Source organism: Fulmarus glacialis, unplaced genomic scaffold (genome assembly GCF_000690835.1).
Source record: "Fulmarus glacialis isolate BGI_N327 unplaced genomic scaffold, ASM69083v1 scaffold3752, whole genome shotgun sequence".
In the NCBI taxonomy this organism is placed as follows: domain Eukaryota; kingdom Metazoa; phylum Chordata; class Aves; order Procellariiformes; family Procellariidae; genus Fulmarus; species Fulmarus glacialis.
In genome coordinates this window covers 150,395-163,223 of record NW_009199639.1, presented here as the reverse complement: position 1 = coordinate 163,223, position 12,829 = coordinate 150,395, and the positions used below count along the sequence as shown (strand labels likewise).

The following is a 12,829-nucleotide window of genomic DNA, read 5'->3' as shown; positions in this document are numbered from 1 at the left end:
TGAATTACTAATGGCTGTGAGTAAACTATCATTTACATTTTTCTTAGTACCAAAGCAATGGAAGGTGACAAACACCAGGACAAAATTTTTAAGAGCTCCAGTTTCTGGCTGAGAATGTCTCTAAACCAAAGACCATCAGGAGTGCGGAAGAATGTGCTGGGGAAAGCCACCCCAGACATGCCCTTCTTCTTGTTCCCTAAAGTCTAGCCTATAACTTTTGAGTTATTCACATTTGCTCCCATCGTGGGCTTTGGCAATTGCCTTATGCTGACACAGGGACTTCTGGTTCATCTGAGTCCAAGAGAGTGAAGCGGTGGGTGTCGAGGAGGCCAACGCTGCTGGGTGGCCCCAGGATCCAGCTGTGCACAATCTCATACCACCACAGAGTAGTGATCTTCTGAAGTGACTGGAAACTCTAGGCTTTGAACTGTCATTTAAAGAGCTCTTTTGATAGTTTGAACACCAGTCACAGGTTCTCGCCCCTCCGGATTTTTGTGGGTAGATAAGTATTCAAATTATACAGATAAAGAATAATTATTACAGAAGTACATTTTTACTTCTGTACTGAAAAAGGAGACAGCTTCTCAGCTAGCATAAATTTGTATAACTCTGCTAAAGCCGAGACTTACACCAGGAACACAATCCTTATTAGTCTAGAAGGGAAGCAGCTAAGTATTTTATAGCATTTTAGAGAAAAACCCAGAATGGCTTAATTCATTCCCTTACTACAGTAAGCAAAAGGCATTTCATTTGCTGAGCTTGCCTGAACAGCAGCACCGTGTTATACCCAGCGCTGGTTTGGCTTTATATGTTGGGAAAGTCGTACCCTTACCCTGCCCACTTCCACCAAGTTGGTGACCATGACAACACTTGCAGAGTTTTCTTGCCAAATCATTCTCCAGAAATCCTTCACTGTCTCTTGCATTGGCCCTGGGGCAGGAGAAAAGACAAAAGGACATCTTAAGAGAGTGTATTGAACACCAACAACTCTTTCAGCTGCTCCCCAGCCATTGCCCTGTTCCCACAGGATCCCACTCTCCCTTTCAGAGCATCCCTCTGCGATTCAGGGTTACAGACACGAACAGCCTGGAGCTCTTTAAGGGATCAGACACTTTCTCGCAGGGGGTATTTAAGGTTCTAGTATGCTGGAAACAGAGGTGATGGCTGTATTGTAAATAGTGGAGATGGCTCCAGTAGGTAATTATGTATAAGTGATGGGACATGGATGCACCCTATAGTTACTCTGTTATTAAGGCTGTATTGAAATTTGTACCTGATGCAGCACTAAAATTCCTCCATTTCACACTTTAATATTTATTAATTATGAAGGAGGAAGGAAACATGCAGAAATTAGCCCATTTCTGAAGCTCCCCCAGAGAGAAAAATTTAAGACTCCAACAGCCAGTACTCACAAGAGGTTTATTAGACTAGAGCCTTTCTCCAATCTTGTTTCCTTCCTCTCTTCCACGCTGTAGACAAAATCCTTCCACAGACTCTTTTCACCCACTCTGCCCATACTCCATCCTCCATGTTCTCTGCCTTGCTGCATTCCCTATACCCATACATCCTCAAATGACAGTTTTATTCTAATATGTTTTTTTACTCTTTCAATAGGGACAAGCCAGCAATGAAGTAATAAAGCAGAATTTAAGAATAGAGTCATTTCTATGAACATCACATTTGCAGGTAAGGAATGCACAAAAATGAGGACAAATAATGGTAGAGGAAGTGGTCATGGCATAAGAGTTTGGCCAGTGATGCAGGAAAACAGCACTCTGTTGTAAAGAACAGGAGTAGGGAGGTTTGTCATCTAACATGGATAGCCCTCAGCATTGAATTGTGTTGGTTTTTTCTTTTTTTCTTTCTTTTTTTCCCCTAAAGGCATAGGAAACTCATCAACTAACTCACAGAAGGTGGTGTTCAAATGCATTTCCTACTAGTTCCCAGTCACCAAAAGTTCATCAGTCACAGGCTTATTCATACTGCCCTCCTCAAGCAATTTCACTCCAGAAGGTAAACCCTAGATCCATAAAGTCCCTTTTGGTTCTAATCTCATACTTCATGCACAAAGGACACATTATAGATTGTACCGCCACTTCTAAGTCTGTAGCATTTTTTATTCCTGTAGCTGAGGTTTTGTGTTTGAGTGCCTTAAAGATGTTGGAACATTCTATATCCTTCCCTTTTGTGCCCCTATACCAAGTTTTCAGATGTCCCCCAAAACCGATGTCACCCTATAAACAGCTCTTACAACAATTTAAAACAGCAGTGGTTTTACAAATATTTAGACATACAAGAATGAACTTGCCTTGAGTTGCAATGTAATGGCGAGGCCGGTGGTACCCCTGGAAAAAAAGAAAATACTGACAGTCTGCGAGATCACAGTTCAGACAAAGCACACCAGGTCTTTTATACTTTCCAGGTACCAGCAACCGCTGCACTCTTAACAGTGTACTAATGCTGGTTATCAAATGAATGAAGACAGGCAACTAGGTTGCCCTATGAGATTTTAAGTGATGGTATCTTGCTCAGGCTGAATAATGAGATCTCATTATGCCAAAGAGAAAACAGGAATGGGGCAGTTTTCATTATTTCCTCGAAGAAACCCAAGTCCTCTGACTAACCTGTGGGCAACTCTGAAAACTAATAGGCAAAATGCTGCACCTTCTTGTTTGAAAGAGAAGAAAGGTACGCATTTGCCTCTGTATAAAAATGCTGCATATCAGTCTTATGTAACTTTATTAGGTGTATTTTTCATCCCTTAAAGAAACTCTTCTGAACATTGTCATGTTCCTATGATTTAGGAGATGCATACAAGAAACGCACGTTCATTTGATCATTCTGTGTGTGTGAGGGAGGCTGCTTTTCCAACGTTATTTTATAACACTAAAAAAACCATATGTCAGTCTATTTACACGCCTTCTGCACTGCAACTTTGTAAGAAGTTGATAAGTCTCAGGTATCTACTAATGCAATTGCGAGGGGCCAATATTGATTTCTGCTTATGCCATTTAGCCCACATTCCACTTATGTTGGTGGATCTGTCAAACACAGGAAATCTCCATCTGTCCAGATTGGTCAGACAGAATAAACTGGAGACCAAGAATGTTCTCCCTGTCACGACATGATGTTTGTATAATGTTCAGCTGTCATTCAGATCAGATCAACAGTCTGTCCCTGTGTCAGATGCATCAAATTCATAAGCAGACTTGTCAGCAGGAGTGTCTGTCATAGGGAACGTCCAGGAGCCTTACGTCTATGTAATTGGCGTTTATGTAGTCAGAGTGAGGGTCCCCATCCAGCAGTTGCAATCTCACTCTTGAATGATCATCTGAAAGAAGGAAAGGAACAAAAAGTGACAGTAACGATAAAGAGGAGTTTCTAAGTGTTTTATTTTATCTGCCGATTCCTGCAAGTGGGTAATCGGATACTTACAATAATAAAAAATGAAAGAATATCACAGGTATTCCTGTTCCTACAAGCCCTTTCTTTTGTGTTTAAGATGTAACGTTTAGATCCTTAGGTTAGTGTTCATTAAATTCACCGCTGTCACCATAATCCTTATAGAGCTTTTAGACAGACCACAAACGTTGCTTGGTTTGGGGGTCTTGGGCCAGATCTTTGCAGGATGTATCTCCACCCACAAAAGCCATCTTCACGCTTGGAAGTAACAGCCTCCCTGGCTTCATCTGATCTATGGAAACTGTGGCAAGAGCTAAAACTGTCAAGATCAGAATAAAAATGAATAGGTCACGACAGAGGTATAACAGATTAAGGAGGGTAAAATGGCAAATGAAATCCTGCAAATAAGAAATGGGGCAACCCAGAAAAGGGTTTTCCAGAAAGGAAATACCAAAGGAAATCAGAGCAATGTTCCTTTATGCAACCCACAGAACTCACGGCAACAAAACGGCATCAAGGCAGTGTTAAAAAAAAAAAAAAATTAGAGTGTTCATGTTTTTGAGGATGTTCAAAGTTACTTTCAATAAGGCAATAAAATAACAGATATCAATCTTTTCATCTCCCAGCATGCTCTACAGTTCAGACGCAAAAAGGAACTACCCCAGCGGGCAGATTATGTCATGACTTTCCACCAAGGGAATATTTTGATCTTTCTCTGGAACAGCTGGTGCTGGGCTCTGTCAAAGGAGATACTCCGTGAGCTGGGCTGTTGAGCTGATTTGCTCTGGCAATCCCAGCGCTGGTATGCAATTAATTGCAGAACTGCTATCTAAGGGCCAGTCGCTTGGCAAAGGCTGCTGTGTTACAGAGGTCACTGCTGGGCATGCTAGGCTCATTTTTAAAGGACTTTTTAAAGAAGTATAACACAGAGTCCATTAAGTTTATTTCCTCTCCACCAGCTCTGTAGACCCTAGCCCTCAGTCAGTAAAGCATTAATGTTTAGAAGCACTTTGTAAAATATGGGCCTAAGCATGACTGCCATTCAATTAAAAAGAATCACAGCAATGAAATATAAAAATACGAGGTGTGATTCTGCAGTAACTCAGTCAAAAAGGGCTTTAGTCATCACTTAATTAAATGTAGAATCAGACAATAATTGTGAAGACAGATGTGCATGCAGTTCTGAAACCCAAGATATGGATATATATTAAATATTCATTCAGTTATGTAAAGCAATGATTCTCATACCCTGTTCATTCCTTGGGTGAGATTTTCATACCCAAAAAATACAACCATATTGCTGTATTTATCAAATCCCATACTTGCATTCAGAAAAGGTTACACAGGTGAATCCATCAAAAGCTCTCTTATATTTGTATTAATAAATATAACCTTCGTAGAGGCAGTGGAAGCAGGTATATTTCTCCGAGTGCTGACGTTGTTCCCAACTCTAGACAGCTACCTGCGCTCAAGGCAACTGCACTAGGAGGTGCAGTTAATCATGTCGTTAGACAGACAACAAAAGAATTCATACTTAGAGCAATTCACAAAGACAGACAAAGAGCTGATTAAACCGGACATGTAGATGAAATACACAGAATCTCCTGCAGACAATTTCACACGTGCAATTCAAGGCAGGAAACTAAGGCTAGTTAAGAATCACACAGAACAAAAGCAAAGAAAAAAAAAACCCTAGAGCTAATGGTTGGGAGGGGAACGGACTCCTCTTGTGATGCCACAATATAATAACGTTATGAAAGTCTTAACTTATTGCAACAATAGATCTAAAAAGTGATGAGACCAAAAATGACCCTAATGGCAGGTGAAAAGAATCTCAGGTTGATTTTTTAAGTGAGACAAAGACACTGCCTCTGCACGGTGTGTAGCTGAAGTGCTCTGAATAGCCCTCAAGGAAGAACCTGCCTCTCTTCATTTAATAGAACCAAACCCCAAAATTAAGTTTCAGCTCTTTGAGTCACTCTGTAGTTAAAAACTTAAAACAGACAGGATGAATACCTCCTGAGGGAGCTAGCTGTGAAAGACCTGGGAAGGAGACGCAGAAGAGGTCTACGCATTTAAGACTATTATGGATAAAGAAAAGATGCTCTGTGGCTGTAAAAAGTGGTGTTGGTTTTTTCCCTTTAAGCCAAATATGGTTATTCTGTCTCTGAAGAACAGTAATGGATGAAGAAATGACCATTGGAAATGAATGACATTTTTAAAAAAGGAGACATTCAGATTTAGGTCCAATTATATTTTGGGACCAAATGAAAAATATTTTTAGTTGAACTTTGCTTCAGGAGGACAGAATTCACAATATTTCATTGCATATTTTACAAAAATGAGATTAATTCCTGTAGGAGATTTATTTCTCTTATGAGTGTGAACAGTGCAGGAGAAAAAAAAAACTGTATATGGTAAGCACACAAAATATTAATGATGTCTTAATGGTGCCTTTAATCTTGTTCGTAAGCTTAGGAGCACAGTCTGAATAAAAGTTCATGAAATAACTTACTTTGTAGATACCTTTTTCCCCCAAAAAAACTTTGGAATTCATTTGGCTTTTCTTTTTTTAATGGAGAGGGGCAAAACCCAATGCAACTTATTATGCTACTAACAGTAATGATCTTGTACTTAGGTTTTTTCATCTATAGACTTTAAAGGACTTTTTAAAGAACAGCAAATGTCTTCACTGTATCTTCTCCCAACCGTCAGAATTTATTTCTGATTCTGCACCCTTTCCACTGGACTACGCTAGCCAAGGAGACTACATATCTGCCACACTGAAATGAAAGAGTTGCTCAACTCTTCTGTAAATTTATCAGACATTGTATCACCGTGTGTTACAAATGGATTACAAGAAACTTTAAAGATGGAGGGAGAAACAGAAGAACGTCTGTAACATTCAGGACTGCAAAAAATGGAAATTGACAATTGTAGAAATTATTTTATTTCTTCCTGTTTGCTATAGTCTGTATGCAAGTTAGCAGAACTCTAAATTTGTATGAAGAGTACTTTGACCGAAAATTGGTCTTAAAACAGATTTTTAAAATGACAAGAATTTCAGTGAAAAGCATTGTGCTCCCATTTTAGCACAAATATGTTACCGTTTCAAACTTCTGTCAAATTTCCCATTAGTGATCATTTGAAATATCATTGCAATTTTTCCACATCTCATTTTGACACCAGCACTGGATTAATCTCACACAACTTTCGCCATCTAAATATTACGCAGCTAGTCTACACTGGCTGTCAAGGTTCCCCACACAGTCTGGAGAAATACAGACATGTCTTGAAATTATTCAACCCAGTTCTGGTACGAAAGCATGATTTGCCCTCCCAAGGCACACTGTCCTCCCCTTTCTTTCCCCACTGGTCCTGCACTGTGCCTTCAGAACTGGGTAACAGCGAGGTGTGATACATCCAACCCTCTCAGGATCACATACCACGGACACTGCACAGACAAGCAAGAGTTTAGGCACTACAGAAGAAAGCATGGAATAAAAGTGCTTGGAAGGCAAAAGACTTCTAAGTCCAATACTGACATGTGGATTTTTTTTTTTTATTTTATGCATTATCCCTGTGTGTGGCCAAGAAGTGCAACTCCACCTGCGTTTCAGCTGAGAGCTCCGTTAATCTCTTTGTTGTTCGTCTTTTCCACCACAAAATTCTCTGATTAATTCACAGTCTTCCAGCTGAAAGCACATGGTAGTCAGAGCATGAAGAAAATGAAGCAAATTTCTCTACTGTCTTTTGTCATCAATTCAATAGTTTTTACTGGACCATCACAAGACTTTAAAATCTAAGCGGGAAGATGCTCCACTGCAGATGGGAGGACATGTCTAAAGCAGCACCAGTACGTGAGGGCTGACCTCCTCCTGTAATATTATGCTCAGTAAAGGGAGAAAAGAAAGGGAAAGAAAGTGCTCTCCTGTAAGTCAAAGCAAAACACAATCCTGTCTTTATGTCCTCAGCTCTCATCTGAGAGTTTTTACTCTCTTATAATGTAATGGCTCTAAATCTGGACAAGATGGTGAGAAATAGAATAGAACCAAAGGTCCCATATAGCTTCTGGATGTTTGCTCTTCTATGTACTGGGTTCAGCTCAACGCACAAAAGCTCAACATCCCTCCCCTAACAACCACTTGCTGATGCACTTTCAAGTCCTTAATATGTAGGCCCTAAAGCAAATTTAAACCATTTCGCTTCAGCACATAAATGTATACACTACCTACCCTTGCCCCCTAAAGAAAAATCTTGCATCTCCACAACTATCTTTGTGTTTACAGCTTTTATATCCAAAGGGCAGGAGCAAAGCTCATGGACTCTGCTGATAAAATAAAAAGTTCGAGTAGGGCAGCCTCCTCCAGCACGACAAATCTGTGCAATTACAGTGCATCTTTCCACCATCAACAGTGGATTTCTCTGGTCATACAGATCCCAAATCCACTCCTCAGCTTTTCCTTTTCTCCAAAAACCACACCAGTGTTGCAGATCGAAGGGAACCCCGAAAAGTCGCAGTTTAAGGCACGGGAGAGCTTAGACCTCTCTTACATCTCCTCTCCATGAACAGATTAGCCTCATCTGCAGTTTTGGTTTGCAAACGTAAGAACAGCAGATGTTGGGGCTGGCAGTAAGATCTAGGTTTTCATAGAGAGGCACGATGTTAATACAGCCCTGGGAAAGCAGTGAGCCGAGTAAAACAGTCCTGTAAGTGTACTATTATCCAGAAGGCCATAAAGACAAGATCTAATCTGCTGTGATTCACTGAGCAATGCTACTTACTGCAAGAGCTCACAAACCCACATTTTAACAAAAGTCTCTGAAGCAGTTACAAAAGTTAGGTCAAAACCTAACTTTTCAATTCACTACCTAAAAGGCATGGGATATCTTGTTCCAGAAGTGATGAAATGGCAACTGTGGTTAAATAATGTTAATTGCCATCTGCAGCCTTTTACCAAATAAACTGGCAGGAGCAATCAGTGCATACTCTGGGTTTTACCAGCAATTACAATTCTAGTACAACAAAGCAGCTAAGGGTGTAATCGTTTTCCACCTCCCCTCGTCTGCTCAGGCTTTTGCACAGTTTGTACCCACAGAGCACAATTTGTTTTCATGATCTGCCCAGAGGGAACTGCCCTCCTGCTATTCTCAGCTCTGCTATCAATTCTCTATTCTGGATCCTGTTGTTGCCTTTACTCAGGGAAGTTGCCCAGCGCCGCCCATCAGTACGGTCTGGCTCAAGGCTTAGCCAGTGACACCACTGATAATTTCCCAATGGTTTTACAAAATGTCTGATGAATGATATGCTCGTTCCTTAGGCATCCTGCATTCCTTTTCCCTAGCCTCTTCAAAGCGAAGCGAGGATTTAACTCCATTTTATCACTCTTTATTGCACATTACTAAATTCTCCTTGCTGTCTTTTAGAAGAGCTCTTGTCTCCTCCTCAAACTCTTTGTTCTGATACATATTTGAAGCCAAGAAAACCCACTCAACTTTGTTATTTACCTTCAACTCTTCTGCATCCTTCCTCTTTCACTGCCCTTGCTTTCTTTATCTATGCCTTTCCACCCTCTCAACCTCATTCTGAAATCTTTCCCAACAGCCCTCAAACTTGAGCTTCTTTTCTGATGTTTTATACCGTGCAGATACTTCTTCCTTAGCTTTGATTACATTTTGCATTCCCTTATTCAAGTGCGTCACCTCCAATCTGTATTGCTACTGTATTTATACTTACAGCTAAAAGGCTAACATCACTCTTCGTTAGACAACAATTCATCCTTGTGAACACCTTCCCTTTAGATAACACCCCATTTATCTTCCTTGATTTTGCTTCCTTTATTTCTTCTCACATTTCACTTGGAGTTCAACGTTTTCTTTGTGACCACATTCAACATGAATTAGATGGTGGCTATTGCACAGAGTCTTGTCTCTTTTCACCTCCACTTTTACATTATGTCAACTGCTTCCTCAAAATCATAGAGAGAAACAGAGAGTCTTTCACGTTTCCTTCCTTATATCATACTATGGCACTTCCATCTTCAATCCAGTATGCAGTTGTTATAGCTGGACGATTCTTCTGTCTTAGACTAATTTAATCTAAGCTAATCGTATAGAACAGGTAAATTGACCCTCTGTCTGGAGGTATATCTCTTTGCCACTAGGAACACAGGAAACTTAGAGCGAGGTGGAGCTTTTAGGCAGCTGAAGCTAAGGGAGACGATTTTCACGCTAACTGTAATACTCCAGTACTATCACTTCCATTTTCCACATGGAGAAACAAAGACTGATGGAACTGGTGACCTGCTCACAATCAATGCAGAAAGCCAGCCGCAGAAGTGGGATCAGATCAGGGCTCACAAACTTCTGATCTTCATTTCCAGATTTCTTCATCTTTACCATGGGGTCCCTGAACTGAGCTGTTCTATGCCATTCCCCCAAAACTGTGACATGAATCATTTCTTTCAAGTCTTAAAAGAAAGAGAGGAGTAGTTATGTGTGAGGTGATCTTTCTTTGTGGCCAAGGGGTTTTTTTAATTCTTTAGTAAAGCCTGTTTGTTCCACAGGAAATACATATTTAACCTGAGAAAAAATACCGTACTAAATATATCACTCAGCATGACTTAATTTTGCTCTTATAGTGTTCTATAGATTTATCCAGTCATGAACTTCTATGGCACATTCATTTATATTATTATTTCTTGTTCTGATGGTATCAGGCCTGGCTTGTCCAACTTGATGCTGCTCAGCAGCCCTTAAAAAGAATTATGTCTCACACCTCCTCTCCCCAGTCATGATACGGAATAATGAAACTCTGGGGTAAGCTGCCTGGAGAGCTTGTGGGAAGCTCAACTTTGGAGATCGTTAGGAAGAGGTTTCACAAATATCTGATAGTCCTGACTTGGAGAATAAAGCTGACCTAAATGGTTTATGGAGTCCTTCACTGCCCTGCAGTTCTGCAACATATCAAAATTCCTATAACATCAACAGTAATTTGTTATTGAAAGAAGTAAAACTAAGAAGCTTTACTCCATTTTCAGCTGCCTTATTGTGATTCTGAGCTTGTCCCACACATCAAACCAGTTCTCTGGGGATAAGCAGCGACTGCTCCACTGGTTACTGACCACAAGGAAGGAGAAAATCTGATCCCTGATCCATATCTAAAAATCTGATATATCTGCATCTCCATTTGTGCTCCCATTCGTGGCACTGAAAGCTCAGGGTTGCGTAGTAAAAATGGACAGAAAATAGGCATCATCACCCATTGAGAAAATCTGACAAAAGGACTTAGCCCTTAAATTACAAACACAAGCACAAAGCAAGGTAGATAGAAAATGTGTAAAAAACCATAAAGTCATGCAATGAATTTATGTAAAATTATAAAAAAACATAAAATAAAAAAAAAAATCATAGAAACATAGCCTGTAACAAACAGATTGAACTACTGAACGCTCAGCACTGTATACCAGCTTTCAGTGAGATTCCCAAACACACCTTTTTCCACAGGATGCATATAAAATCTTACAGAAAGCTCAGTTTAATGTGAATTTACACCTACAGGAGATTATGTTTCCATATCTGTTCTTATTGCGGTTTTCGTCTTCCTTGGCTGTATCCCAGGATGCTGTCTGCCCCTCGGGTAGTGCCTGCAAAACAAACAATAGTGGTGTGTTTATAAAAATCTGGCCAATGCCTTCAGGTGGATTAAGATGACTGAGCAGGGCCAAAATAAAGGCGCTGCATAATTCAGTAGTCAACCAAGCAAACAGCTGTTCTTGAGGAAAGGGCTCATCCACGAATGCAAAAAGCAGAGCTTGGTGCAGACCATTTGCATCTCTTGGCTTCTGCCAGTGAATAATCATTTTCCTCCTGCTACTTCAGATCTAAAAGGATCAGTGGAATTTGTTTCTGGCTGCACAGTCACAGGTTAACCTCATTTCCCCTGTAGAACAAGGTTTGTGGAGATTTCACATACGTACACTTCTAAGAAAACCCAGATAGCTGGAACATAGTGCTCAGTCTTTCATATTTAAGTTGAAAACAGATGCAGCGGTTTCACCTATTTCTATATTAATAGAATAATATTAATTAGGGGTGTTGCAATACAAACCACTAGCTGGTTTTCTTTGGGGGAAAATAAAAAAGCTCAGGGTTTTAGATCATGTGTAAGGAAAAGAAGCAAAAGGAGGTAAAACACGCTCATGAAGTATGAAAATAAATAGTCATTTTCCTAAAATCTGCTCTTTTAGTTGAGAAACAATGGGGTAAGGAAACTGGCAGCACACAGCGCTGCCCTACCCTACAGCTTGGCCCTACAACTATTCTGAACACACTCAAATGAGCCACTTTCCCCTTGAGACATGTCCAGGAAGGATTTTCAAGGCAGAGCCAGGAAAACGGCAGTTGTCACGGGATCTGGCTGGAGGATGGTCTTGCCTTCCTTGGAAGATGGCCCGGACTGCCCGTAAGCAGGATGATCCCTCTCCCTGTCTCAGGACGGTCGGGGAAGTCAGCCCAGGCAGAAGAAAGCAGCAGGCACAGCCGCGCTTTCTGCTGGAACAGCCGCAGCACCAGCTCCCTGGCTATCGCCGGCATCACGACTGGATGGAAAGCCGCGATCTGCAAACTGCCGGTGTCGGCTGCAGCCAGCCTAGCCTTGACTTGTGCCGAAACACAGGTGAGGAGAACAGCTCCCGCTGAATTGCCTCTCTAGATCTGCCTCCTCCAGGATCGACTCCCTAACATGATCCTACATTCTAAAACCAACAGCAACATTATAAATTGTATTATTTATGGTCCCCAGGGAACTACAGGGTTTTTATACCACAACCATTGTAGAAGCGTATCTGCCTTAGCTAGCAGCGGATAGTTTGACACAGCTGTGCTAGAAAATGAATTTATATTCATCTTCACAAGCCATCCAGGTCTATTACAGTGCCTGCAATAGCAATAGCAGAGAGACACAATTATTAGGATCTACAACACTGACATTACAATTAACTTAATATGAGCAAACCCCTGGCAGACCAGATCATTGTGAATTTTCCCCAATGGGGTTCCAGGACAGAAGATGTCAGGCACTGCAGCACTGCCAAGAGCATTGCTGACAAAAGGCAGGGACAGTGAGTTCCTATTCAAAAGCCCAGGAGAAAGAGTAATAACTCTGTAATTGGTGAGGGCTTTGATCACACATATATTTCCTTTACAGACAGCGGTTTCCAAATAGCACCTCATCTCCTGAGCAAAAAATCCCCAACCAACAAACCCACACACAACAAAAAAATCCCCGAGTAGAAGAACAGAGGTGAGGAAAGTTCATTTTCATCTTCAAAGACTGAGGAAGAAGGTGCCTTTTCCACTAATATCAAATTACAGCAGATTGACCAGAGAATGGCAACAGTCATTAGACATCTAATCATAGCTATCT

The 12,829-nt window shown here is 40.8% G+C and overlaps 1 protein-coding gene across 1 annotated transcript in view; it reads right to left on the bottom strand.

Moving 5' to 3' along the window:
- The window catches only part of LOC104073505 (receptor-type tyrosine-protein phosphatase T), a 150,955-nt gene that overhangs the window by 20,067 nt on the left and 118,059 nt on the right, over positions 1 to 12,829 (bottom strand). The window contains exons 14-17 of the mRNA XM_009573313.1: positions 10,961 to 11,048; positions 3,255 to 3,331; positions 2,309 to 2,345; positions 833 to 930 (exon numbers count right to left, since the gene is read on the bottom strand). Of these exons, the coding sequence (XP_009571608.1) occupies positions 833 to 930; positions 2,309 to 2,345; positions 3,255 to 3,331; positions 10,961 to 11,048 (300 nt within the window). The remainder of the gene's footprint in view (positions 1 to 832; positions 931 to 2,308; positions 2,346 to 3,254; positions 3,332 to 10,960; positions 11,049 to 12,829) is intronic.